Here is a 24,639-nt window from a genome sequence, read left to right on the forward strand (position 1 = left end):
GGATGGTAGAAAACGTAAGACTTTGACCCCAAGTGATAAAATTACTTTGACAGATTTAGGATATCTTAGGATAAGTTCAGTGTTCAGTAGGATCATTGATTGGTTTTTTTTACACCCTGACCTAAAGTCCTAGGTCTTTTAACCCTCCAATGTTCATGTTGGTTTCTAACATCAACGTGTTAACGATAGTCGTTGGACAAAGACGACAGAAAAAAATAACGACAACGCTCGTGACCTTCCCCGAAAGCCTTTGAGCCTATCATATCTGTTCCAGCTTTACCGATATCTTTGTTTCACCCCCAGAACAGCCATCACAGGCTGTCTTATTCGCTGGGGACTGTAGGTACTGTTCAGGTACAGTACGGAGAACCAACATCTCCTCTCCCTTCCCCTCAACAGGGAATGAGAAAAGCTTTTACCCCAGGTCTTTTTTAGTTGAACACGCACCAATTGAGGCTGCAGACTCCATTGAATAGGCCCCTCCCGGCCGAGATTGCTTTGTCTCTGGCCTTGAGTGATCGTCCCCCACATTGAGTCCCACTGTCGAGTCTTTAGGTAGGTATCTATAAGGGTACGTACCTGTCTGAACGATCACGCACAGGGCACTCGAATCAAAGCCCTTGTGTCCGGCTTCCTGGGTCTTGTTCTTAGACTGATATATACACGCTACTCACCGAACCCAGCGGCCCAGAAGAACTCCAAAAAGGTCGTCCATCCCAGTCCGCTTCTCTTCGGCCCACGCTTTCTTGTCTTCCCTCGCCGAACCGCCGCAAACCGAAACGCGACATCATATTCTATCAGCCTGGTCGTTTTATTTATCGCCCTTCAATTCGAGCCTCGCCCGCTTTTGAGCTGACCACGGCGACGTCGTCGTCGACGCCTGCGCTGGGCGTCTTATCGAGCCCCGGCACCACCATTTCAGCTCGGCATCCCGATCGCCAAGAACATCAACGAAACCTCATCCAAATTACTCTCAGCCATTGATAATGGCTCCGTATCAACCGGCCTCTGGTGCCTCAGACTCGAGCCCCGCCGCATCGATCAATAACGCACAAGGTTCAGCACAGCAGACGCCTGGCGGAAACGCAAATCAAGCACCTCAACACAAGCGCGTATATCAAGCTTGTATCCCTTGTCGGCGGCGCAAAGTGCGATGCGATCTTGGCAGTGTTGACAACCCCCACGATCCTCCATGTGTGCGCTGTCGTCGCGAAAGCAAAGATTGCTACTTCAGTGCTACTCGTCGCAAGCGCAAGACAGATGATGACGGCAGTGATCAGGACGATTACATCACGAGAAATGGTCGCAAACGACCGAATAGAAATGCGAGCCCTCCGCCATTCATCGAACGCAGGTCCTACAGCAATGTTCCCTTGACTCCTGGAGGTTCCCGAGGACAGTCCCAGCCACTCCGTCGTCCCGATGGTAGTAGGACTGGCCGCGGGAGAGATGAGTGGGGAGGGGAAGGCGATGCCAACCAGACTCTTGAGAACATCGAGGCTCAAACGGTTATGCGGCGAGGCGTATTTGGTCCCCAGGATGCGTTGGACCTGTTGTACAAAGCCGCGACGGATAGGTATGATCTGCGACTACTCGACCCTCAATCAGTTATAGGCTCAATGCTAATTCCTAACAGTCCCGCCGTCGACCGTGAACGCAGAGAAAGCACATCATCTGCCCATCCTGCGCCCCCTCGCCCCCCACCTGAGGATACTGGTCCTTATGGCTATGTCCCCAGATCGACTTCCAAACCACCAAAGACAGAACAGCCCATTGACCCTGAGCTTTCACGGCCTGAGCTTAGCTCACAACCCGGGTATGCTGAAGCTATCAAGGCATGGCAACGCTTCCGGTTCGTTCGTGCTGGTTGGTTCACAGCCCTCGAGGCTATCGAATACATTGACTAGTAAGGCCACCTTTAATCTTGGCGATAGAATCAATATGCTAATTCTTCTAACAGTTACTACAAATATCTGTCTCCCTTGACACCTATATCGCCGCCCACGTTCAGCAACCCTGCATCTCATGTCACTTTACTTTACGAAGAGCCTATTCTGACCGTGACGCTTCTGACGATCGCCTCGCGATACCGCCAAATGCCCGGTACCGGTGGTCATTGCCGATCGCACGCAATCCACGAGCAACTATGGATGTATCTACGGGGAATGATCGAGCGGTGCTTATGGGGACAAGAAGCCTTTGGCGGTGGCTTTTGCGTCCCACCAAGCACCAGTGCCATTTTTGACGAGTCTCAAACGAGCAGTACGGCACCTTGGCGCGGACTACGCAAAGGCAGTTTACGAACCCTCGGAACAATTGAGTCGTTAATGATTCTAACCGAGTGGCATCCTCGCGCTCTGCACTTCCCGCCCACCGAAGCTACCGACGAACTAGTTCTTCCTATGGAAGCCAGCTTCCAAGCTATCACAGCTGCCGATGAGGACCCAAGTAAGACTTTGGGCACTGGTTTCGGCGGCAAGAGGATTGAGAGCTGGCTCGAGCCGGCATGGAGAAGTGACCGAATGTGTTGGATGTTGCTCAGCACTGCAAATGGACTGGCATATGAACTTGGTGTCTTCGACGATATCGACGAGCTACTGAGAGATGACGCTATCACTCGCCCAGAGTACCAAGAAGAATCGTACCGGCAGAGAGCTTTCCGAATTAAGCGCCTCTTGCTCATCTATACCACACAATTGGCGGGTCGTCTCGGCTGGACAAACATGGCTCCAGCTCATCTCAGGAGAAGCGATCCTGCTCTGGCTCGATTCCGGCCCACTTCAGTGGATGGAACAACTCCTGGGACGAACCCTTCTTCGTTGTCTAACCACTTCAACTATGTGCCGGATCTAGAATTGGATGATCAAATTATTCATTGCTGGGCCGGCATCAGCAATGCTATGGAGATGGGCAACGAAAAGATTTTCCGTTCACGGAAGTACACGACACAAATTATTCAGAACGGAAAATACATAAGCATTCTTAAGGAGTTTGAGCCTCTTCTGCGCGACTGGTGGAGAGAGTTTGAGCTGTTTCGCCTGCCCGAATTTATCAGGCATATTCTGACAATCGAGTATCAATACGTGCGCATCTATATCAACTCCCTTTCGCTTCAAGCCGTTGTCGAGCGCTGCACCAACCAAGCCGGGGCGACAGCCAACTCAGGACACCATGGAGCATCAGCTGTGAATGGTCACCCGCAGTTATCGCCTCAGACTATGATAAACTATGGGAAGCTTCCTCTTGGTCAACTCGGTGGTTTCACTGCCCACGATCAGGAGTACATTCGTGAAGTGGTTGAGGGGAGTCGAAACCTTCTTCGCACAGTCGTCGAGGGATTACTACCAGGCGACTATCTCAAGCATGCTCCTGTGCGGACATACTTCCGCATCATTAGCGGTGCCATGTTCCTGCTCAAGACCTTTGCTCTCGGTGCCCCGAGATCAGACGTCAGAATGAGCATTGAATTGATGGACGCAACTGTTGAGGCGCTCCGAAACTGCGTCGTGGATGATGTCCATCTGGGAATCCGTTTTGCAGACCTTCTCGAGTCTCTGACGAGCCGCCTCCGCAACCGATTCATCCAGGCTCCCACTATGCAGCAGGCTTCTGGCAGGGGACAAAGTCCTGTTCCAGATGGCCAAACCCAGAATGGTGATAGCACTGCTGCGAATGGCGACGGCAATGCCAACTGGGTCGGCGGTCATGCTCAGAGACTCCGAGATGGGCTCAGCGGAAACGGTAAGCATCCTGTACAAAGGGGTGTTGATATCAATACTGACAACCCCAATTCAGCACCAGCTCAGGCTCCTACTCATGAGGCCAACAATATTTCAGCGACACCATTCGATCTCTCGGCCCAGAACTTCCCCTATCCTGGGCAGGGTTCGATGGGTCCATCTACACCCACGGTTGTGGACAACGCGGTTGCCAATATGGATGTCAGCCTCTTTGAAGACTGGAATCACCAAGGCAATGAGATGTGGTATCTGCCTCCTGGTCCGGCCTTCTTCCAAAACGTGGAGAATCCTTCCGTTGCCATGGGACCTGAAGGTGTCAATGTTGGTGGTCTCGATCTTCTGGAGTATATGGCCATGGATCCCTCTCAATTCCCAGGGTTGGATCCGTCTTCTGGTCCACCAACAAGCCACGCATAAAACGGGCCAAGCTTCACCTCACCATCGTGTGTTGAGAGGTGCTTAATACTTGCACCTTCTCGCATCACCGATAGTTTCCCAGGGGACTGGCCAGAGGCCCCTTCTCTATCTTTACCAACTTCTATTATACTTTCTTGATATGCCTCGTTGAGTCTTTGAGGGCGTAGTAGAGATCGTAAATCAACAATAGTATTAGCCGAGTGCAAGGATAATTGTAGCTCTGTGGCAGCAAATGCTTCACAACAGTAAGAGGGGGAGAATTGCATGTAGAGTGGCGGACATTTGGAAACAATGGACGAAAAATACAAGCAGAGATTTTGCATATTGAGCGACAGACCAAGAGGAATATGTGATGGGCTTGCGGTTGAAATTGAGGACTGCAAGGATCGGGATTTGCGATTATTGCATCTTGATGATCTTAGAAAACTGAAAAGTAGCACAAAAAGGTGAAAAGATCCAATACACTCATGTCGAAAGACTTCACGACTATCGTTATGATTTACGCCTGTGAATGAGATAAGTCCTGGAGGAGGCCGCTGCTTGGCATAGACAGAACATCATGGGGGTTTGAAATAGCTCATATTTCTTTCTACACTGGTCTGATCCATTTTCAACTAACCTCCTTCCCTCCATCCCTAATGAAATCAGAATAACCTCCACCGCCTATCCAACCTCCTCTTCCCTCCCCTTTGCATTGATGAATGTCCTCGTGTGACGAGGGGAACCGACAGACTGGTGTGGGTAAAAATAGCGAAGAACAGTTGTGAAGAAGAATAAGAATAAGAAGAACAAACAAGGCTCCTATGTGTGAAGTAGAAATGGGTACAAAAAAAAGAAGAAAAAAAGACAAAGAAAGCCGTTGGAGCTACTAGATGAAAGGGGGAAGTGTGTGGTATCATGCGTACATAGTTGAACATGTGAAGAGAACACAAATAGAAAATTATGTGAAAGGCCCTAGAGATGAGCTTGTTTAAAAGGGAATATACAACGTCTGGTGGGAACGTCGAGGGAGGTGAGAATCCTCGACATAAAGTGTAGAAAGAAACATCTGGCGGTTTATCAGACACTCAAGCCGGCAGTATACACTCTGAAGCCAAGATGTTGATGGGTGGGGTGTCGTAAGGCCGTTAACGTATCGCAAGACGTGGAAGACGGTTTATGGCGGGCGGCAAGATGATTGCCATCTATATGTAACAGAGAAAATGGACGAATGGGGTGCATGTAGCTCGCGTTTGATGATACCGTAGACTCGTCTCAGACGCTGCGGCAATGATCTGGGCATCAAATCACAGACTGAATGAGGTACCGTGTCTGGCGTGGGCTTCTTGGAGGACTGTTTCAGTTGTTAGCATATGCTGTATATCCACGCAAATCGGCGACACTTACTGTCAAGAATACCCATCTGTCCGGAACGGTCCATGCACGCCAGTTGCACGCTACTACCGTCAACCAAGTCTAGGACAACGCTGTTGGGCAACTCCTGGACCTCGACATCAGGGATGTAGGGAGATCGGAAGTCACTCATATGGTAGCGTTTAGTGCCTTGAGCGGTGCGGCTGCTCTGAGCCGGGAGGGCGCTCAAAATGAGGAAACCCTGGGAGTCCAGACACATGTTACGTCGCTTCCAGAGAAGGTTGTCAGGGAACTGCACATTGACATCTCCCATGTACGAGACGATGGAGGGGGGGCCGGCAGTAGTCGCAGGTCGGACAGGCTCTGCCATCTCCTCTTGCACGGTTGGCGAGAGGATAGTAGGAGGCGTAGTCTTGCCACGTGAACTGGAAAGGGATGAGAGACGGCGCATAAATCGACCAGCCCGTGACTTCTTCTTCTCACTGTTTGACTTGGTCTCGTCGCCAGAGGCCGAACTCTCGGTAGTAGCTGTAGGGGACAGCACGTTGTCCCTGTCGCGGCTGATGGATGACCGGCGGCTGCTGATTGAGAGCCGTTTGCCCTGGTGCGTTGAAGGGGGGCGGGTGGGAGACTGTGAACCCTTGGCACCACCTGCATCAGATGATGGTGATGTGAGAGACTTGCGGCGGTCGTTAATGAAGTCCTTCACAACACTTAAGGAAGATCGTCGAGAGTGGTCTTCCTTATCTCGACTCTTCGACTCTGATCGACGGCCTTCCTTGGACATGCGACGCTCAAGAATGGTCTCCTTAGGGTGCTCAAGTGCTGCAGGGGTCCATACTGGTGAGGCCTTCTGGTGGTCAACCAAGAGAGGAGACTCCTTGAGTTCCACTGGGTTGAACTCTGATGGGTCCTTTGGGGGTTCGAGCGATTTGGCTGCGTTCTGGCTCGGATCTCGAACTATTCTAGCAGTGACCGAGATCGACTCAGGTGAGCCACCGTTCTCTGGCGCATGTGCTTCAAACATAGACAGGCGACTAGCCACCGAGTTCGAGCGCTCTCTGTGAGATTTCCTAGCTCTATCAGGTGACTCGTCTCGAGAACCAGATCGTGAAGGTGGTGTTCGCAGGTTTTGGCGGTTGAAAGAGCTAGCTCGATCCGCAATAGATGGAGATCGAGTGGGCTCGCGGCTTCTTCGCACAGAGAAGAATGCCGAAGATGGTCTCTCTCGGCTCGAGGGAGTGGGTGCAGGACTGAGAGTGTTCTCACCAGTGTGGGCTGAAAGCTTTTCAAGAGCCTTGATACGTTGTGAGATACTTGATCCCACAGTAGACTTCCTGGTTAGGCTAGGTCCATGAGGCTGCTGGGCAACCTTGTGCAAGTAAGCAGCTCCTGAGCTCACAGATCGCGCTGAGCTTGTAGTGACATCGCCAGGGGCAAGAAGCTTGCCATGGACAGGATTCGAGACGGTTCGGACGATGGTCGGAGATCGCTCGCCCTTCGTTGGGCTAGGGAAAACCGGAGTGACAGGGCTCTTGGCAACAGTCATCGGTTTCGCCTCATGAAGAGTCGCACTATGCAGCTCCTCCATCAAGTCCTCATCGTCAGATAGACGGTCCTTGTCTTCGGCAAAGTCCGTTTTGATAGGCTCGATGTTAGCCTTGCGCTTTTGCTGCTTTGTTTCGGGCAGCTCCTCGTTCTTTTCCTCATCCTCATCTTGTTCAGTCACGATGATGGGGCTATTCTCGCGAGTACTTCGGTTGGGGGAGTTAGAGGCTGGAGTTGGTTCTGTCTTCAGATCCTGAGTCGAGAACTTCGACTTGAGAATCTTCGAGGTGTCAATGGTGGGGGATAGCGGCTCGTCCACTTTACTGATGTTGGCCGAAACCTCAGTTGTCTCCAATGTGTCTGGAGTCTGGTCCGCTGTGGGCTCGCTGCTGGTGGCAGAGACTGCGGTTTCCAGAGCTGGAATGTTGGTATCAGTCTCTGGCAAAGGCTCTGGCGTTGTATCCTCAATCTTCTCCTCATCTTTGCTTGGAGGGGAGTCAATCACCGGCGTCACCTCGTCAGCTATAACAATTTCTCCATCTATACGGGTATCAGAGGCTTCGACTTCGTCCAGATTATGTTCATCTTCGTTCTTTGGGTGCAGGGTTTCGTCCGTTGATTCGGAAAGCGAAGATGCCTTGGTAGAAATCTCGGGTTCGGAAGATGCAATGACTGGACTGTCAGGGTGAGAATCGGTCTGAGTAAGATCGGAAGCTTGGTCATTATTCATGGACGCGGAAGAGGCATCCAGACCAATACCTGAGTCGGCATTTGAGATGGATGGGTGATCGGATTCCGTTTCGTGTTGGGTTTCATGTTCCTCTACTCGGTCCGTAGATGAATCGCCATCGCTAGGTCCGGGGGATTCGGGAGGAGGTGACGGAGCACCTGCTGCCTCAGCTGCCATATTCTTCTTCTTTTTCTCTCGGAGCTTCATAGCCTTCATTAATCTCGCCTTTTCTGGTGAAATGGTCGGCTTGGCAGGTGGAGGCACAGGTAAAACCGGAGAGCCAGGGATAGATACTCCAGAGCTTGTTGCGGGGCGGATGAGTTCTGTATGCACAATTTGTAGTCCATCCTGTTCAGTCACTGCGTTTTCGTCCTCAACAGGAGTATCCTCGGCGGTGGTGGTGCCGTCCCTGTTCTTCTCTTTCTTGGAGCCCTTGCCAAACAACTTAAAACCAGAAGGCATCTGGGAAACGGGGCGATATGCGCCGGCAGTGCGTGGTCTTCCGTTTGTATCAAGCGAGGGGCGCGGTCCAAGCTTCACTTTAGGTTTTCCGTAGTTGTATGATGAATAGGAATACAAGTCGGGTCGGCCTGATTGTGATGACATTCGCGGCTGTGCTTCTGATTGAGAAGGAGAAACGGGCCTGTCATCAGCGCCAACGAAGTTGGGTACCTCAGATGTTGAAGCGTCAGTGAATTTGCTGTGCTCTGGAGATGCGGCAAGCTCTGAGTTTAGCGTTACTGTCTCCGTAGGCAAGACAGTGTCATGGCTTGTCTTGGCTGTCTTAGGTCGAATGTCGCCGTCTTCGTCGTCCTCGGCAACTGATTGGCGTTTGGTGGCGCGTTGTTGCTGCTCCTCTTCCTCCTCCTCTGCAATCTCCATCAATCGTCTTCGGCGTAACGAGCTTGAGGATGATGAATTTGACCCTGAAGCGGCATGCAGGGAGCACGCGGCCGATAGTTTCGTATCCTTGAGCTCCTTGGCTTCGGTAATTTCGAAAATGGTATCGTAGGGTGAGAATCGGTCGCAGACGGCGTTAAAGTGAACAGCTACTCTCGCTGTATATCGAAAACGTGTCAGTGTATCAAGCCGCGAACGGACATGTCTATTAGGGCAGGGGTGGAGGATGGGTACGGACCTTGGATAAGACGAGAGCAATCTTCGGGTAGATACTTAATTACCACGTTCCTTCTTCGATATCTCAAAAAACCGTAGAGAGGGCTCGTTTCCTCGTATCCAGCGACATTGTTGCGCACTTCGACCACGCCGCCGGAGCCGCGGCCTAACAATTCGACCTCATCGCGACTCGCGTACTTGAGGAGGAACCTGAATACTTAGCTAACCATTTATTTCCAGCATATTAGAACAATTGTTATACATACCATCCTCCGGGTTCGGCGACAGCGGCCTCGTGGGCTTCCTGAACCTTGGGATCGTCCAACCCATTCAACGACATGGTGTCTCCGTTATAAGCAGGTGAAAGAGAGACAAAGCGGGAGAAAAGAGCGAGAGCTGGAAAGGCTAAATTGACACCGCCGACATGCAAGGTCAAAAAATTAATTAATAGAAAGTAGCAAAAGGAAAGGCTAGCAGAAGCGGAGAAGCAGCTGCAAATGGGTCGAGCAAAGATGCTCCAGGTCGGTCGAGATCGAAGAAACGAGTTCGAGGACGAAAGTCGAAAGTCGAAAAGGCAAAAGGGAAAGAAAGAGAACAACTAGAAATGAAGCTCTCCCGAAAGACGGGGGAGTCTGCCAAATCAGTCGAGAGGGTAGTAGAGCTAGTCCACTCCAGTATAATTCGAGGTCGTTTCGAGTCGAGATGCCTGGCGACTGGATGAGGTTTGACGGGTGGGAATTGGTGGGTGGGTTTCTTAGGACCTGCGGGTCAAGGGGCGGGCAGTACCAGATTTCAGGGGCAAGGCTGTTGACATGGATCTTAGTACTGAGGTATCTAATAACCATGAGCCCAATAAGTAGAATGGTGTTGGTCTGTTGACAGTTTGCGTTGTTTGTTGTCTTTTGTGTATATGCCAAATTTATCCAGTAATCATAGAAGAGAACGAAAGCTTCATTCTCCAACTTGGGCGTTGTTTCTTCCAAAAACACGTTTTCTGGAGAGGACCGTTGCAAGTCCCCAGGTTGAGGCGTCGATCAATTGATGGGTAAAGTGATTAAACTCAGCAGCAGCAAATAAGATCGGGCAACGCACAACAGGGCCGAGACATATACTCAAACAAAAGAAGAAGAAAGCATGACACCACTCCAAAAGAAAGGAAAAGGGAAAAAATCTGGCACGCCAACGCTTGATAAATCATCCCTATTATGACATAAATAAAATGTCAATCATTTACTCCCAATGTTGACCATTAGAGTGCAAATTGCGCGCCAGCCAAAAAGGGAGTCTCGCGCTGGAATGAATGATGAATAGCGTCTTGGGTTCCCGTCAGGGATCGGGTATATGTACCAAGACATCCAACCCAATCCAGAACTAGTAGGCCATCACACAAAGTTACAAACACAAGGCGATACAGTGCTACTGAGCGAAGACTTAGGGTTGGCTGCATGACAGAACCAAGAAATTTTGACGAGACAATAAACATCATCTCAAAGTAACTTGTACATAGACGAAAAAAGTTGTGTCATGAAACGAAACGACTACATCTAGACGAGATGACGATTTAGCCTCATCTCTCTTGTCACCTCTTACGAAGTACACATATGTTCACATATGTATGAGGACACACTTATGATGCAAAACAGCCAGGCAAGAAAAGATATCATTATGACTCGCAGAGTTCATTCTTTGTTCTCTATCAAAATCAATCTAAGTTTGATCCAGAGTTCCAATTCTGGTAGATCAAAGCCTTGAAAGCCACTCAAGCAACAAAGCACCTCCTCTCCCGCCCCAGCTTCTCCACCCCCAATCTAAGTTAACAAGGTAAACACATTTTGGCGTTGGTTTTACCGACTCCGGAACGTTTCGACTCAGAACCCGTCGCCTTGTCAACATACGTCAGAGTCAGAATACAAACATTGGCACGCGACATTCCGCGACAGAGTCGTCTACGCTGATCGACATCATGAGCTGCAGGAGATTGTTTGGTCGGTCCCAATTACGATTGTCTGCAACATAGTGGGTGACGCTGTAATTGCCAATCACTTGTAGTCAATAGAATGGAGCTTGATGCCAGGCTAGAGGTTCAGTACCAGTCTATCTCTTGACTAGAAGGATGGAAGCTCAGTCGAAGCATCCTAGAACAAATACTAAGATCCATAATTTAATCAAAGCAATCGACACGAGCCGCTTCGGCTGTACAAGATTATACATCAAGGTTACAATGGGGATATAGAGAGGCATAGTGGAGTTATGATGGTAGATGGCATTGCATATATAACCTAGTAACAAGTATCAAATACAAAGAATGAGTTCGAAAGATCAACTCTTGTTCCAAGTCGTAGTCATGTTATTATCAATACAGCATTGTACTGCATCAGCAGTGTCACCCCTCCTTTCGCATGTACGAGGGCGCTCCTCAGCTAACCTATAGAAATAACTCAAGGCTGATCAAGCTCCTTTCAGCTTTGTGTAAACCCAGTCAAGACATGAAACCCATCACAGCACCTTGCATGCACGTCATATCACCGCACTTTACAAGCCTCGATCCAAGGAGATGGGTAATGGTCCAGGTGGAGAGACAAACGACAACCCACTAGATCCGTATCCCATTCTCACTCAAGGGTGATGGTCTTGCTCCGAGACCAAATAAGTAGTCTGGGGTATGTTCATAGTGCCTCATGTCTACCCAGTGTATTTGAACTATGCCTGCCCAGCGGGCTTCTCTTCCGCCGACTTGTCTGCGGCTGGCTTATCCTTGCGGGCCTCTTCAACAGCGGCCTTATTCAATATAGGCACCTCATCCGATTTGGGGTCTGCAACATGAGGAGGCTCCTCTGTAACCACTTCATCCAGTGAAGTTGGCACAAAGTTCCCCTCCTGAACAGCTATAGGGGGTTCGGATTGGGGCGCGTTGCTAGTCGCTGATACACCGACGGCGGGCGTGCTACCGTCTGCAATCTTTTGTTTAATCTCGCTGACAATCTTGTCTGCCTCACTGACCTGGGACGCTGCACCTTCCACATCAACTGCAGCCTCCTTGTTCTGGTCCAGTCGGACGACCATGCAAGACAGATTGTCAGTGCTGAAGCGATTTAGTGCATAGTCAACAAGCTGCTTCGAGGCCGAGACGGGATCTTCAACATTGCGCACGAGATCAACCGCTTCCTGGTCACTACATACGTCCCAAATCTGTGGCTGTTAGCATCTCGTGGTTTTCACTTGCATCTGAGGCTCAACTTACTCCGTCGCAAGCAATGATAATGAACTCGTCGCTATCAGCCTGGATGACCGTCTCGGTGGTATAGGGGTGACCCGTGACAAGCTTCTTCATGTAGGCATCACCAAGGGCCCGGGTTACAGCAAGAACGCCGTTGACACGATTATTAAGAATCAAGCCTCCGGCGGCGGCGATCCTTTTACCCTCGACTTCGTCACTGCCCTTGTGATCGTAAGAAAGTCTCAGGGCCTTTCCACCTCGGCAAAGAATAATGCGGGCATCGCCAACGTTTGCGGTATACAGTACCCTCTGTCGTCCGCTACCCTTTCCTTTTGAATTTGTAGCCTTTGTCGCTGCCGTGGTTTCCTCATTCGAAGTTCCATCATGTGCCTTGTCCATTTCGACAGGCTCTTCCGGTTTGGCGGACTTGATGGCTGATCGATCGATCGACGCTCGATCCTCCCACCGCAAGACTGCAACGGCTGCGGTGCAACCACTGTTCTTTAGGGGCAGCTTTTCCAGCTGTGCATCAGCGGCCGTGAAGGCCTGGTCTAAGACTTCAGGAATCAGAGCATTGGGGTTTTTGCGTATGATGTCCTCAAGAATGAGGTGCAGCTTTTTGCCACACCAGTCGGCTGCAAAAGTACCAGCATGTCCATCGAAGATAGCAAAATAACCATTGTCCGACTCGACCATGTCGGAGGAGACCGATTCTCGGTCCTCACCTTCAGGCTTATCCTTTGCAGACACATCATTTAAAGTTGGAGTCTGCACAAAATTATAAAGAAAGGCATGAGTGTCTTCCATAGTGCGACGGCATTTCTTGTTCCTATCTTCCCAAACACCAACGCGAAACGTAGACTTGGGACCCGGCATGGATTCTCCAGCAGAGTTATTATGTTGACCCTGGGGAACTGCAAGAGCGGGATCCTGTTTGCCAAGCTTCTGAAGAGGTGTCTGGGAGCTCACTTCAGAGCCCCCACTGCGACTGCTCTGGGAGAAGTTGAGCGAGTTTTTGGCGGAGGCCAGGAGACTGCTAGCCCGACTACTAACGCTGCTACTTCTGCGTTTCTTGTCGGTCGATCCACCGGTATCCTGTCGAGTAGGAGGGCTGCCATTTCCACTGCGCTTTTCACCGCTTGCAGCCTGATCAGTCGTCTTAATTGGAGCCGGAGCGCTGGGGCCTGGACCGGGTTCGGGAGAAGGGGATTTATCAGATTTTGAATCGCTCTCGGATTTGTTGCCCGCTGAGTTGTTGGAACTGCCGCCAAACATTCTATTCAGCAGACTTCCTCCAGTCGAGGAGAGACTGCGACGCTTGTTGCTCGCCAGCTTGTGTTAGGGACAAGATAATACTAGGTGGCGTTGCGCAGAGAGAGGAAACGTCAGCACTGTTGATGCTGTGGGAGACTAAAGTTCGGTGTCGGTTCTATCGTCGTCGGAGTAGAAGTTTGCAGGATCGCTACACGCGAACGTTGCGGTAGCTGTGGAAGTATAACGTCGTGGTAAGGTAGGGGCGGGGTGCTGGTCGAGACCAGCTTGGCGTATATAATTCGTCGGCGCAAGGCGGGCCTGTAAGAGTTAGAGAGGATGAATCGAGAATATCATTCAATGCCGCCAAGGACGGTAAATAAACGAAAACAAGAAGAGATTAATGAGTGCGTGTAGGTTGTAAGGAAAACGTCGATGATGTAGCTAAGCGCGCGGACTGATATGTATGCCTTCTGTCGTCACCCCAGTGATAGTTGTTGGAGATGACCACAGTTCACACCATTGGCACTATCGGACGGCGGCGACAGGGCCGTACTTAAACCCGATGCAGCACCAATGAACCGTGTCAACCGTTGGGTATGAGGTAGAGGCATGAGGTTGAGCGCATCGTAATTCAAGAAACGTGACGTAGACGCCACAAGGGAAGCGGCTGCGCTGGCGGGGAATAGGTAATCATATAGATCTGATAATCCACGAGCCCAATAAACGGGGATCATAATGCAACTGAAGATAAGAACAGAGGGAACACATGTGTCGAAGAAACTTAACAGTTCTTCTAATAAAGCAGTGCAATACTTTGAGGAGACCAGCAAACGAACGTACCTGGCGCTGAATGTGGAAAGACTATTTCAACGCTGGAGAGTTGAACTTGAAAGTATTCAGAGGACAGAGAGGGACGTCGTCGTGTGAGGTAAGCGGATCAAGTTAAGGCTTAATGCAAGCCAGGCGAGTCTACAGAAAGTCGTGTCGTAGTTGATGAAGAGTTGGCAAGGTTGCTTTAGGACGTTTCGTTGGATGAATTAGCTGGGCTAAATAAAGGACTAGAACCAGAGGTGAATGGATGGAGTGGAGGGTGCAGCTACCTGACGCACTGCAGCTGATGTAACGGGGCGGATTGGTGAGCGCCAGTGGGCTGCGCTTAAGCTGGAGGTGCCTCAAGATCTGATTGTGCGCTGTGTCGGGCTGTTGGCCACTGACGTACGGGTGGACTAGTGACGTTTACTGGCTCACGACCGCGCTGTTTAGCGCTGTGCAGGCAAATGGATCTTGGGCAAACCTGCGATTCTCGTCTTTGGGTTTCAACAGATATGGATGTGTCGATCTTAGCAATGAATCAGCTCTAGAAAACGCATATTAACTGGACCCTAATTTTGCGTCTTAGTTATTGACACGTTTGATATGTTTCCTACAATAAGTCGGTACCAGGGAATCCATCCTCACCCCGAGACATCCGAAACTAGCATCTAAATAATCCAACCATTGCTCTATCGTCAGTCAGATGAAGCTAACAGGCTCGGGGTTAATTTATCCTAAGATCAAATCCGTTCTCATGTGGCCAGCTTCTTTTTCCCAAAGCCGTTGCCGACTGTTCACGTGGAGGTCTGGAGCTGCCGTCAAAGCCATACTCAAATGGGTTGCCTATTTATTGCAAATGATACCGTTTTGCGTCTGATATATCCTACTTTACCCAATATCCAAAGTGAGGATGTTTGTAGTAGTGCGAGTATATCAACACTAAACTGAAGCGGACGCAAATCCACTGACAAGTTGGTCAAGCGTTGCCCACGTTTTCAACAGGCCTGACAAGCAGCGAATATTGTTTTCTATAAAGCACAGCAAAAGCTGCAAAGCCGATGATTTGTAAGACAATTCTCCAGACACCAATGCACCGGAACAAACACAGTACCATGAAGCTCCCTTCTTTCTTCCTATGGCCAAAGATCGGCCATGACATCGGATATATAACCGTCTTCTGTGGCCTGATTGGTCCGAATACAGGTTGGGTAACCTCGTTTAGAATGATATGGCTGATATCTTTGAAACAAAACTCCTAAGGCTTCAAGGAAGCCCTGCCAGGTCGTCTATTTTCGCAAACTATCCAGTCTTGCTTGAAGGTCGTCGTCAACAGGGTCACCACCACCACCGCCGCCGCCGCCGCCAACCGCCTGAGCGATCTTACCCTCAGGTACCGCAGCAGTTCCCAGAGCAGTAGGTGTTTCACCGAGCTGTGATTGAGTTAGCGGCAAAGCTTGTATAGCATCACCTTTGATGACTTACCGCCTGGTTAAAGTCCACACCAATCTCTTCCAAGACTTGCTCTACCACCTCATCGCCTTCTTCTTCGATTCCCACATCCATAGCATCATCAATGGCATCGTCCATCATCTCTTGTCGTTGGTCCATGATATCGTTTTCGCGCTCAAACTCCATGGCGATTCGTTGAAGCTGGGGAAGATTCATCGATTTATTCATGCTTCCCAATGCCATGGTAGCGCCCTTCATAGCCTGCATCATTTGTTCGTTCGTTCTGTATGTCTATGTCGCATTCAGTCAGCCTCTAGTCTCGCTCGTACCCAATGTCTGCAATTACCTGAAGGCGAAGCGAAATCTTTTGTAGTTGGCTGCGCATGCTGTAAAACTTCTCAACGTATCGCCTCGTCCGGACCAAATCCTTGGCCTGAATCTTGCAAGCTCCCATCTGTCCATTCTTGGCGCTTGTTTTGATTTGTTGAATAAGGGTCTTCTCTTGCTTCTCCAGCTTGACGCGCATCTGATCAAGTTCACGGATGGCCTTATCTAGCATGCGCTGGTTCTTGCGCAGACGCTCCGCGGGTGTCATGCGCTTGCCAAATGCCCATTCGAGGATCTATATCGTGAGCGAATTAGCCATCATGGGCGCGCCGTATTGTCGCACGACACCGCTGTTCTTACATTCATGATGTGCGGGGGTAGTGGTGGTTGACGGATGAAAGAGGGTAGTTCTTGTTAAAGAGAGGTCGAAGAGTTCGGTATAGGAGAAGAGTCCTTGCGGATAGCAAATAAGTAGGCGGCAGAAATGCGCAAGGCAGCGAGAAAAAGATCAAGCCTTGATCCAGATGCGTGGTAAGAGTTGATGGCCTGGTTGCGCTACGGATGTCCCGACACTACGTAATCGGACTGGGCCAACCTTGAAAGGCCGCTTTGCTTGCACGATACGGTGCGATAAGAGCCCGCTTGGTCCAAGCGTTAAAGTCTCCAGATTTCGCCAATCAAATCGGGAATCGGTACGTAGCAAAAATCATGCAGAAATGGGTCGTTTGACTGACTTGTCAATGATTCTTATTCGCCTCTCCGACCGACCGCCATAATTACATCGGCATCACTGTTCCAAGGATATTTTCTTCCCCTCGCTTCTCGTCCAGAATATGCCGCTCGAACTTCTAAGGACCGATTCAACATGAGCCAAGATTATTTCAGCGGTAACGGAAAGGGCAAGGCCCGACTGCACCAGGAACCCGATTCTGACGGTGACAACGATCATGGCCATTCCGACGCGCCCACCAGCAACCACTCTTCTCCGCCACCCACAAACTCGTCCTCTTCTCGAGTTCAATATATGACTGTCGGCAATGGTATGACATCTGAACACGCTGCCCGTCTCCAGAGCATGCTTGACGTCGACTCAGGCTATGGCGGAAGTATAGCTGGAGATGAGCGTTCCATGAGTTCCGCCGCAGCATGGGACATGGCAATGCATCACGACCGGCCTGCGTCGGGTGCTGTGCACCAGATGTGGTACAATGCTCACCGTGCTACCCTCGGTCGTTCCATCAACAAGGTGCTCGAATTGCTTCAAAATTTACAAGAAATGAATGCTTCTTGGCCCGCACATTATCCTTCCGTTCAACGAGCTCGCCGCGACTCCTCCGAACACTCCTCACGACCCGCCTTTGCCCATGCACACACGGGTATGGAAGGCAAAGGCTCATCCTCATTCCGAAATCCTGGCTTACGACGTTCCATGACGACGGTCGAAGACGGTGCCGCCGAATCGAGTCGAGCCGCTGAGAATCGATCGACACCCGAACCCCGACTTGTTTCACCACAAATTGCTCAAGAGTTCTCTATTTTGAAGCTGGACCTCAAGCTTGGTGCTCTCCACCAGACCGAGCTTGTGCATTCATTGGAAAAGAGCTCTATTGCGTCGCTCCTCGATGGCAAAATCAGCTCCAGCATCAAGCATCTACTAGCTCTCCGTGAACGAATTGAGGATACCGCAAGCAAGGTTCTTATCACAGGCGATCTCAATGCTGGCAAGTCGACTTTCTGCAATGCCCTACTCCGTCGAAAGGTTCTCCCTGAGGATCAACAGCCTTGCACTGCTATCTTTTGTGAGGTGCTTGATGCCAGGGAGAACTCCGGTGTGGAAGAGGTACATGCCGTACATAAGAACGTCCCCTACGATCGAAACGATGAGTCGACCTACGATGTGTTCTCACTGAAGGAACTCGAGAACATCGTCATTGACAACGAGACTTACACTCAGTGCAAGATCTACGTCAAGGATAGCCGAAGCATCGACGAATCTCTACTGAACAATGGCGTGGTTGATATTGCCTTGATCGACGCTCCTGGTCTTAACTCCGATACAACCAAAACTACTGCCATCTTTGCCCGGCAGGAGGAGATCGACGTGGTGGTATTCGTGGTTTCCGCTGCCAATCACTTTACACAGTCTGCTAAGGAGTTTATTTGGGCTGCTGCTGCTGAGAAAGCCTACATCTTCATTGTTGTCAACGGGTTCGATGTTATCCGAGACAAGAAGCGATGTGAGAAGATGGTTCTTGACCAGGTTGCTGGTCTCAGTCCCCGAACTCACAAGGAGTCCTCTGAGCTTGTGCATTTCGTGTCCAGCAACGCCATCCCTGTCGGCCCATCGCCTCCCGGCGGCCCTGGTGGCAGCGGTAGTTCAAGTGGAGGCAGTGGTGATCCTGGTGATGGCGATGACAAGGGCAAGGGCAAGGATCTCGACAAGGTGCGAGACTTCGAGGCTCTGGAGCAATCGCTGCGAAGATTCGTGCTTGAGAAGCGCGCACGATCGAAGCTTGCACCAGCTCGGACATACCTGCTCAACATATTGAATGATGTCAATACTCTTGCAAATGTCAACCAGGAAGTTGCTCAATCGGAACTGGAGCGAGTGACCCAGGAGTTGAAGGAGCTTGAGCCTCAGTTGGAATCCAGTCGAAGGGCAAAGACCGAAGTGAGCGAGTCAGTTGATGCCAACGTTGAGGAAACGTGCAAGGACATCTACGACTACACTCGAAACACTCTTAACTCGGCGATTCTCCATTCTGGAAGCAGCCACTACGATGTACCTTACCCCGGTATCTGGAATGCCTTCCAATATGCAGAGGACCTCAAGGAAGCTATGCTGTCGCGCATTGCTGATTCCGTTTCGAACTGCGAAGAGTATGCTCGCAGAAAGACCGTATATGGCGTCAATGCTATCAAGCAACTGGGGATTCTGCACGTTGGCGATGAGTTCCAGAATCTCCAATTCCGACCTGACGTCATGTTCCGACGCAAGCGAGATGCCCTTGCTCGCCAGGTCGACATTCCCACAGAGCTGATCGACTTTGTCGACTGGACTACCTTGTTGCAGCGACAGGAGAAGTTTGCTGGCACTGGCATGGCCCTGACAGTTGCCGGCGCTGTTGTACCCCGGATGATTGGCATGAATACATGGATGGACCAGGCTATTACAGCAACCCGCATCTTGAGCAATGAGAACCTACGCCAGCTCATTATCCCTGGTATCCTCGTGGCTGGTAAGTGAAACCATGCACCTTTAAGAACCCGAAGTCACTAATCGTATCATAGCTGTTGCCGCCTCCGCCTATGTTTTGCAGCAAATTCCTAACTCTTTGCCTCCTCGCCTTGCTACCAAAATCTCTACTCAGCTTGCTGAGTTGGATTATGTTCACTCCAACTCCTCTCGCATCTCCTCCTCCGTTCGCAAGGTCCTCCGCATTCCTGCTGACAACCTCCGGGTCGGCCTCGACCAAAGCCTCAAGGACTTGAGCGCTAAGCGAGAGGAGACTATCAAGGTCAAGGGCGAGAGTGAGCGCGCTTCTCGTTATTTCCTCAACCTTATCCGCCAGAGCGATGGTGAGCGCGCCAAGGTTGAAGGTGTCGACCTTGAGACTCCGCCAGTCGGCATGCATTGATGATGAAGCTACGGATACTTGGACGAACACGACTTAGATGTATACCGATGGGGTTAACGTTAACGTTTCAGATTGAGACGACAACCAAAAAAGTACGGCGTTAATGGGCAGGGTCGTTTCCATATGTAATGCGATGGAAGAACACGAGATGCTCCTGATTTGGCTTTGATATCAACTTCTCTCCTCATACCTTGTTAGCGAGTCATAGCAGTATGAATTAACTATTGATGCTTCAACCGCTCGATAGCTGTTCGCGGGCGATGCAATACGCCTTGCTAGTAAACGCAACTTCACTAGAGTAGAAACTTTTCTAATAGCTTATGTCTAAATGATGACGCCGATATTGATACCACATCCATTGCCTCCCTAGGGATGTTAGAAACCTCAGTCCAAAGTGATAGAATTCTTAAATGGGTTTATCCTTAGCATGGACGAGTTGAGGATAAACTTAGATAAGTTGAGACAAGTTCGAGATAAACATAGCAGGCTCTGTGACTACCTCTATTTTCGCCCCCTGGTGAAATGGTCTCAAGTCTTCTGGCACTCCAAGGCCATGATAGTTTTCGAGTTTGGGGCATTACAACATTACGCCTCTATGCAATAGCGATAGCAGCTGTCAAACTCACTGTGACCACATGAGATGTCTCAGCCTCTCTTTTTCTCGTTCGCCTCCAAATATGCCATCAATAGGCTGTCTCGCAAGCTCGCATATAGCCTGATGATCAAGGCCAAAATGTTCCGCAACGAGTCTATATTCGTTAGACAAGGGACTTCCAAATACTCCCACGTCGTCAGTCTATCATCACTGTTAGTCTTATCATTCACCTCAGCTATCCAGTGCACAGAAGTTCAGTAACCTACGCTGAGTGAGATCTTGGGGCCTTCGACTCCTCTCCAGTGCCCAAAGTGATGACCTTCGAAGCCGCCTAATACCATTCCAGCTCTGACATTGCAGCTCAGGCATAACTCGAGACACAATCCTCTCTTTGTAATCTCCTTCTTTGCCTCTTCATCCTCCCAGATCACATGTCCCAGCCTACCTGGTTCCCAAGAGAGCAGCGTATCCAACTCCTCCTTCGATCCACTCGCCTCAGCTTCGGCAAAGTGGACTGTAACCCCTAAGCCCTTCTTTCTTGCCTCTAAAAACACAGGCGTGAAGACACTGATCTCGCCTGCAGGTCTCGCTGTTGGATCACCGCAGAGATCCAGGCCCACGACTCCTTGATCACGGTATTTCAGAGCAATCTCAAGCGTAGAACCAGCCTGTTCAGGGGTATGCCGTCGATCAACAGCGAGAATCAAGCGAGTGTGTAGCTGAGGGTTCTGAGACTCAAATGACGAGATTGTTTCAAGAAGAGTTGAAATGTACTGCTCTGCTGAGAGTTGAGGGGTGGTGCGCGGTGTTGTTCGAAGCTCGAGATAGCAGACGCCATCATTGAGAAAGTCGGTCAGAACAGATTCGGTGGTATATCGAACAGACTCTTCATCCGTGATAAGAGTATATATGTAACTGCTGAAAAGCGGAAAGAAGCTGTGAAGAGTAGTCATTGGTATTTAAAATCCTGTTACTGCCAGCCTATAGGAGACAAGACTTACGTTTGCAGGTTATAATCATGTTTCCCTTCAGGCATAACGGTCAGGGGATCTTCTAAGTCTATGTCACTTGTCTTCTTCTTACGTAGCCATACTTCATGGAGAGTATGGCGTGAGATGCTCCCAGTCAAATGGGCGTGAAGCTTACATATCGTCAGTAAATAACGTAGGATGTGGGGTTTAAACAACCTCTATCTTTGGTAGCTTAACAAAGTCCATGGTTGGCCTTGTTCGCTTTGTGTGAACGCTACTTGTTCAGTATTAGCTGGATACTTGTAGAGGCTCTAGTTTGTCAGCGTGTAGCTGAGAGAATTGATACCCATCCATTACCATGGAAATTAGTGTCAACGAGAATACCTACCCTGAACTTGATGAAGATCATACATCATCATCACAACTACAATCAATGAAGACATTGAGAGCAACACACTTGACCGAATGAAAGCCGCTGTGACTAGAAGATTCCTTTCAATTTCCTCGCATTTCGTGGCTTTCTCTCATACATCATTATTGACTCAAATCGTGTCACAATACAAAGGCAGAACAAGCTGTGGTTTATATAAAGCTCACACATAAGTCATCAATGATACAGCTCTAATGTGACAAAATACATGTGAAACCGCCTTTCCTGGAGATGAGATCGCAGCAATTACCAACCCCATCTTATACTTTACACCGGTAACCATGCGCCGTGGATGCGTTGCGCTTCTCGTTCCTCCCGGTCAAACCCAGTTGCATCCATCACGGGTCATAATCGGCCATATACGCCGTAAACAATTATTGTACACATGGGAAGCCGTATTTTCCGGCCCAATAATGACTGCGCCTGGCAACAAAAGGCACTGTCTAAGATATCCTCATACCCAGAAACGTAAGGTTAAGGTTTTTCGATTGCGTGACTCCAACTTGTTTGTTTACAGAGAAGGTTGGGCAGGCTTGCCATCGAGGGCGGCGCCAACTTGGTCAGCGGTGCTCTGTTCGGAGCCAGCGGTCAAAAGTTCACTGCCGCTTTGTCGCATGTTGTACTCTTGCTCCATAGCAGTGAGCTGTTGGTCCTCGGCGAAAGACAAGGCGAAAGGAACACCAAAGAACAGGGCAGAGGTAGTAAGCACCCAAGCGCCCTTGCCACTGAAAGAAAAGACGCTCCAGGCAGCGTAACCGATGGTGTTGGCCTTGCCGGAGATCCATGAGCGAGTAGTGGGGGGAACGATGTCGCGCAACGCGTATAGCCGCTCAGCGAGAGTCTCTTCTGTAGGGTCGTAGTCGGACTCGTTGGAAATCTCGGAGTCTACGGGCGGTGTTAGCATGCACAATATCGCGATTAAAGGCGCGGGGTTGCTAATTACCAGTATCGGAGTAGTCGTCATCGTCCTCCTCAATATCAGGACCAGCCTGAGGGTGCTGGAAGTGCTCGTCCTCAACCTCGGTAAGAGTAACCATCTTGAATAGCTGAAGGTGTTGTGTATCGCGTAGTCGATTGTTTAAGGTATTAAGAGCTGTTGAAGAGCTTTAGGTGGAGAAAGAATTGCTGAATATTCGCAGCCCAAATCACAAGGGTTCTGAGTAAATCGGAATTGTTAGAAGACTCTAAATAGTAAGATAAGCGACGTCGATAAAGTTTCCTGATAAGAAAAATTGTTCTCTCGGTGACTGGTTGATGAGTTGGCGTTGACGTTGGGCTTCACGATGTCATGGGAGTAATTTTTCTTTGGAAGTTGCCGCGAGCTCCACTTACAACACCCTGGTTTAGCCGATGAGTTCACCAGCGACTATCGTCACGTGCACCTTCCACAGACAACCGTCATCGAGCCTCTTTTTACTGCAGAGTAAAGGAGGATCTTTAAGAATGCGCACTGGAACTATTATCATCATTTCTCATGCAGACACATTGGGAAAACGCATTCTCATGATATTTTTCTTAGGAAACTACGAGTCCGTGGTCAGGAACATATTGTGAGCCTTGTGAGCCTTATGCGACAGAGCTCTGATACAACAAGGAGCATCAGTCTCATTCTCCGTATTCCATCATGTCACGTCCATTCTACAGTAGAGGCCCGCTTCAGAGCAGAAGTCTGGAAATCGAGTGTTGGGCGGCCAGTTGCCCCCTCATCGAGCTTGAATAACCCCCAGTCTTGGTTTACTCATTGACACCCATTGTCTTGATCACGACAATGACTGTCGCAACTGATTTCAACCATTCAATGCTTATGATGACATTGGCAGTATAAATGACACACTCGGGAATTCTATGTTGTCCACTATGACTACGGCAATATTCTGCCAAAGTCGTGTGAGCCTTCCACGATGTAATGTATCTCCTTCATTAATTTTTATATTTGTAGAGTTGGCATATGGTTCTTTCAAAAGGACCGCGACACATGAATGCTGACTTAATATGCACCGCAGGTCCATATAGTAATGCTCACTGAAACCTGCAATCGTATGCCAGTCTCTGAGGGGAGCAGCCTGAGCCTGGCAAAGAAGACGAGTGGGCAATGCCATGTTGTATGTTGTCTAGCAGAAGACAACTCGAGAAGCTCCAATTGCATTGCCTTCTCATAAGAGATGACATATCCAAGAGATACAGGTATAGAGATGTCGTTATGTAATATATATATTTGATCAACCAGGCACCTGCGACTTCGCGGTTATGATATGTAAAACCAGTATCATCATTCCTACCATGAACCCGTTGTGTTTGTTCATGTCAGAAAAATCTCAGAAAGAAACTAGAAGGAATTTGAGCAAGGCTTCATCAGGACTGAACGTAGCTTTGGCTAGAAGGCCATGCCGCAGTGCCTGGTTTTACCTGATATGGGCGTTTTGTCTATACTTGTTCATCGTCCTTGTTACAATTCGTAGACAAAAGTATTGCAATGAGGAAAAACGGAAAAAGCAAGAAAAAGAGTCACGGGTGTATTGCGAGACACAAGAAGGAAGAGGGACAACCGGAAAAGTCGGGATTGAACGTCAGGAAGCTGTCTTGTTGAGTAGTTGGAGTGTTCAAGTTTGACCTAGCTTCTAGATCGCTTTGAGACGTCGGTTTTGGTATCCTGTAAGCAACGAGACTAGTACGTAATTTGTTTATTCCCCTGCTCCAAGGGGTACAACACATGACCTTTGATGGAGCTCGTCAATATTGACGAGAAGCCATTGGCAATTAAACATCTGGCATCGTGACCTTTCCAACCCGTTTCACTGCATCGAGATGCAAGGAGATTACGTATATTCGACAAATATAGACGCAATTGCCGTGATGAGCGGTAAACATATCCGATACAATTCGCACAAGGGTTTTAGATTACGAAGCATTCGGGGAGAACAGTTATGCAGGCACGAACCTCGTGATCTACAGGAAATCTCGTCTACAATACCAAAGAATGCCGTGTGATGTTGGTGTAACTTGTGGACTTGTCGAGGCCGTGATACTTTGTCTTTAAAGGA

The 24,639-nt window shown here is 49.6% G+C and overlaps 7 protein-coding genes across 7 annotated transcripts; 2 read left to right on the top strand and 5 right to left on the bottom strand.

The window, feature by feature from the left end:
- Positions 1-986: 986 nt before the first annotated feature.
- BKA55DRAFT_518503 (uncharacterized protein) lies at positions 987-4,157 on the top strand (the record flags this gene model as incomplete). Its single annotated transcript, XM_046188274.1, has 3 exons — positions 987-1,576; positions 1,637-1,906; positions 1,961-4,157. 3 exons carry the CDS (start codon positions 987-989, stop codon positions 4,155-4,157), a joined length of 3,057 nt encoding a protein of 1,018 aa, XP_046046522.1.
- A 1,286-nt stretch (positions 4,158-5,443) lies between these two features.
- BKA55DRAFT_518123 (uncharacterized protein) lies at positions 5,444-9,244 on the bottom strand (the record flags this gene model as incomplete). Its single annotated transcript, XM_046188247.1, has 4 exons — positions 5,444-5,490; positions 5,544-8,846; positions 8,927-9,114; positions 9,171-9,244. The coding sequence occupies 4 exons, from the start codon at positions 9,242-9,244 to the stop codon at positions 5,444-5,446; spliced, it is 3,612 nt and encodes a 1,203-aa protein (XP_046046523.1).
- A 2,360-nt stretch (positions 9,245-11,604) lies between these two features.
- Positions 11,605-13,396, bottom strand: BKA55DRAFT_693249 (phosphatase 2C-like domain-containing protein; the record flags this gene model as incomplete). The annotated part of the gene is made up of 2 exons (XM_046199885.1): positions 11,605-12,093; positions 12,146-13,396. The coding sequence occupies 2 exons, from the start codon at positions 13,394-13,396 to the stop codon at positions 11,605-11,607; spliced, it is 1,740 nt and encodes a 579-aa protein (XP_046046524.1).
- A 2,078-nt stretch (positions 13,397-15,474) lies between these two features.
- On the bottom strand, positions 15,475-16,330 carry BKA55DRAFT_542309 (Snf7-domain-containing protein; the record flags this gene model as incomplete). The annotated part of the gene is made up of 4 exons (XM_046190472.1): positions 15,475-15,618; positions 15,671-15,928; positions 15,984-16,259; positions 16,325-16,330. The coding sequence occupies 4 exons, from the start codon at positions 16,328-16,330 to the stop codon at positions 15,475-15,477; spliced, it is 684 nt and encodes a 227-aa protein (XP_046046525.1).
- Positions 16,331-16,829: 499 nt separating this feature from the next.
- BKA55DRAFT_596377 (uncharacterized protein) lies at positions 16,830-19,602 on the top strand (the record flags this gene model as incomplete). The annotated part of the gene is made up of 2 exons (XM_046195937.1): positions 16,830-19,203; positions 19,256-19,602. The coding sequence occupies 2 exons, from the start codon at positions 16,830-16,832 to the stop codon at positions 19,600-19,602; spliced, it is 2,721 nt and encodes a 906-aa protein (XP_046046526.1).
- A 622-nt stretch (positions 19,603-20,224) lies between these two features.
- On the bottom strand, positions 20,225-21,233 carry BKA55DRAFT_693252 (uncharacterized protein; the record flags this gene model as incomplete). The annotated part of the gene is made up of 3 exons (XM_046199886.1): positions 20,225-20,398; positions 20,464-21,133; positions 21,199-21,233. The coding sequence occupies 3 exons, from the start codon at positions 21,231-21,233 to the stop codon at positions 20,225-20,227; spliced, it is 879 nt and encodes a 292-aa protein (XP_046046527.1).
- Positions 21,234-21,649: 416 nt separating this feature from the next.
- Positions 21,650-22,910, bottom strand: BKA55DRAFT_576254 (mitochondrial outer membrane translocase complex, subunit Tom22). The gene is made up of 2 exons (XM_046193474.1): positions 22,542-22,910; positions 21,650-22,483 (listed from the first exon to the last, which is right to left on the bottom strand). The coding sequence occupies exons 1-2, from the start codon at positions 22,633-22,635 to the stop codon at positions 22,110-22,112; spliced, it is 468 nt and encodes a 155-aa protein (XP_046046528.1). The 5' UTR covers positions 22,636-22,910; the 3' UTR covers positions 21,650-22,109.
- Positions 22,911-24,639: the final 1,729 nt, after the last annotated feature.

The sequence above is a fragment of the Fusarium redolens genome (genome assembly GCF_020744475.1).
Source record: "Fusarium redolens strain MPI-CAGE-AT-0023 chromosome Unknown BKA55scaffold_13, whole genome shotgun sequence".
NCBI lineage: Eukaryota > Fungi > Ascomycota > Sordariomycetes > Hypocreales > Nectriaceae > Fusarium > Fusarium redolens.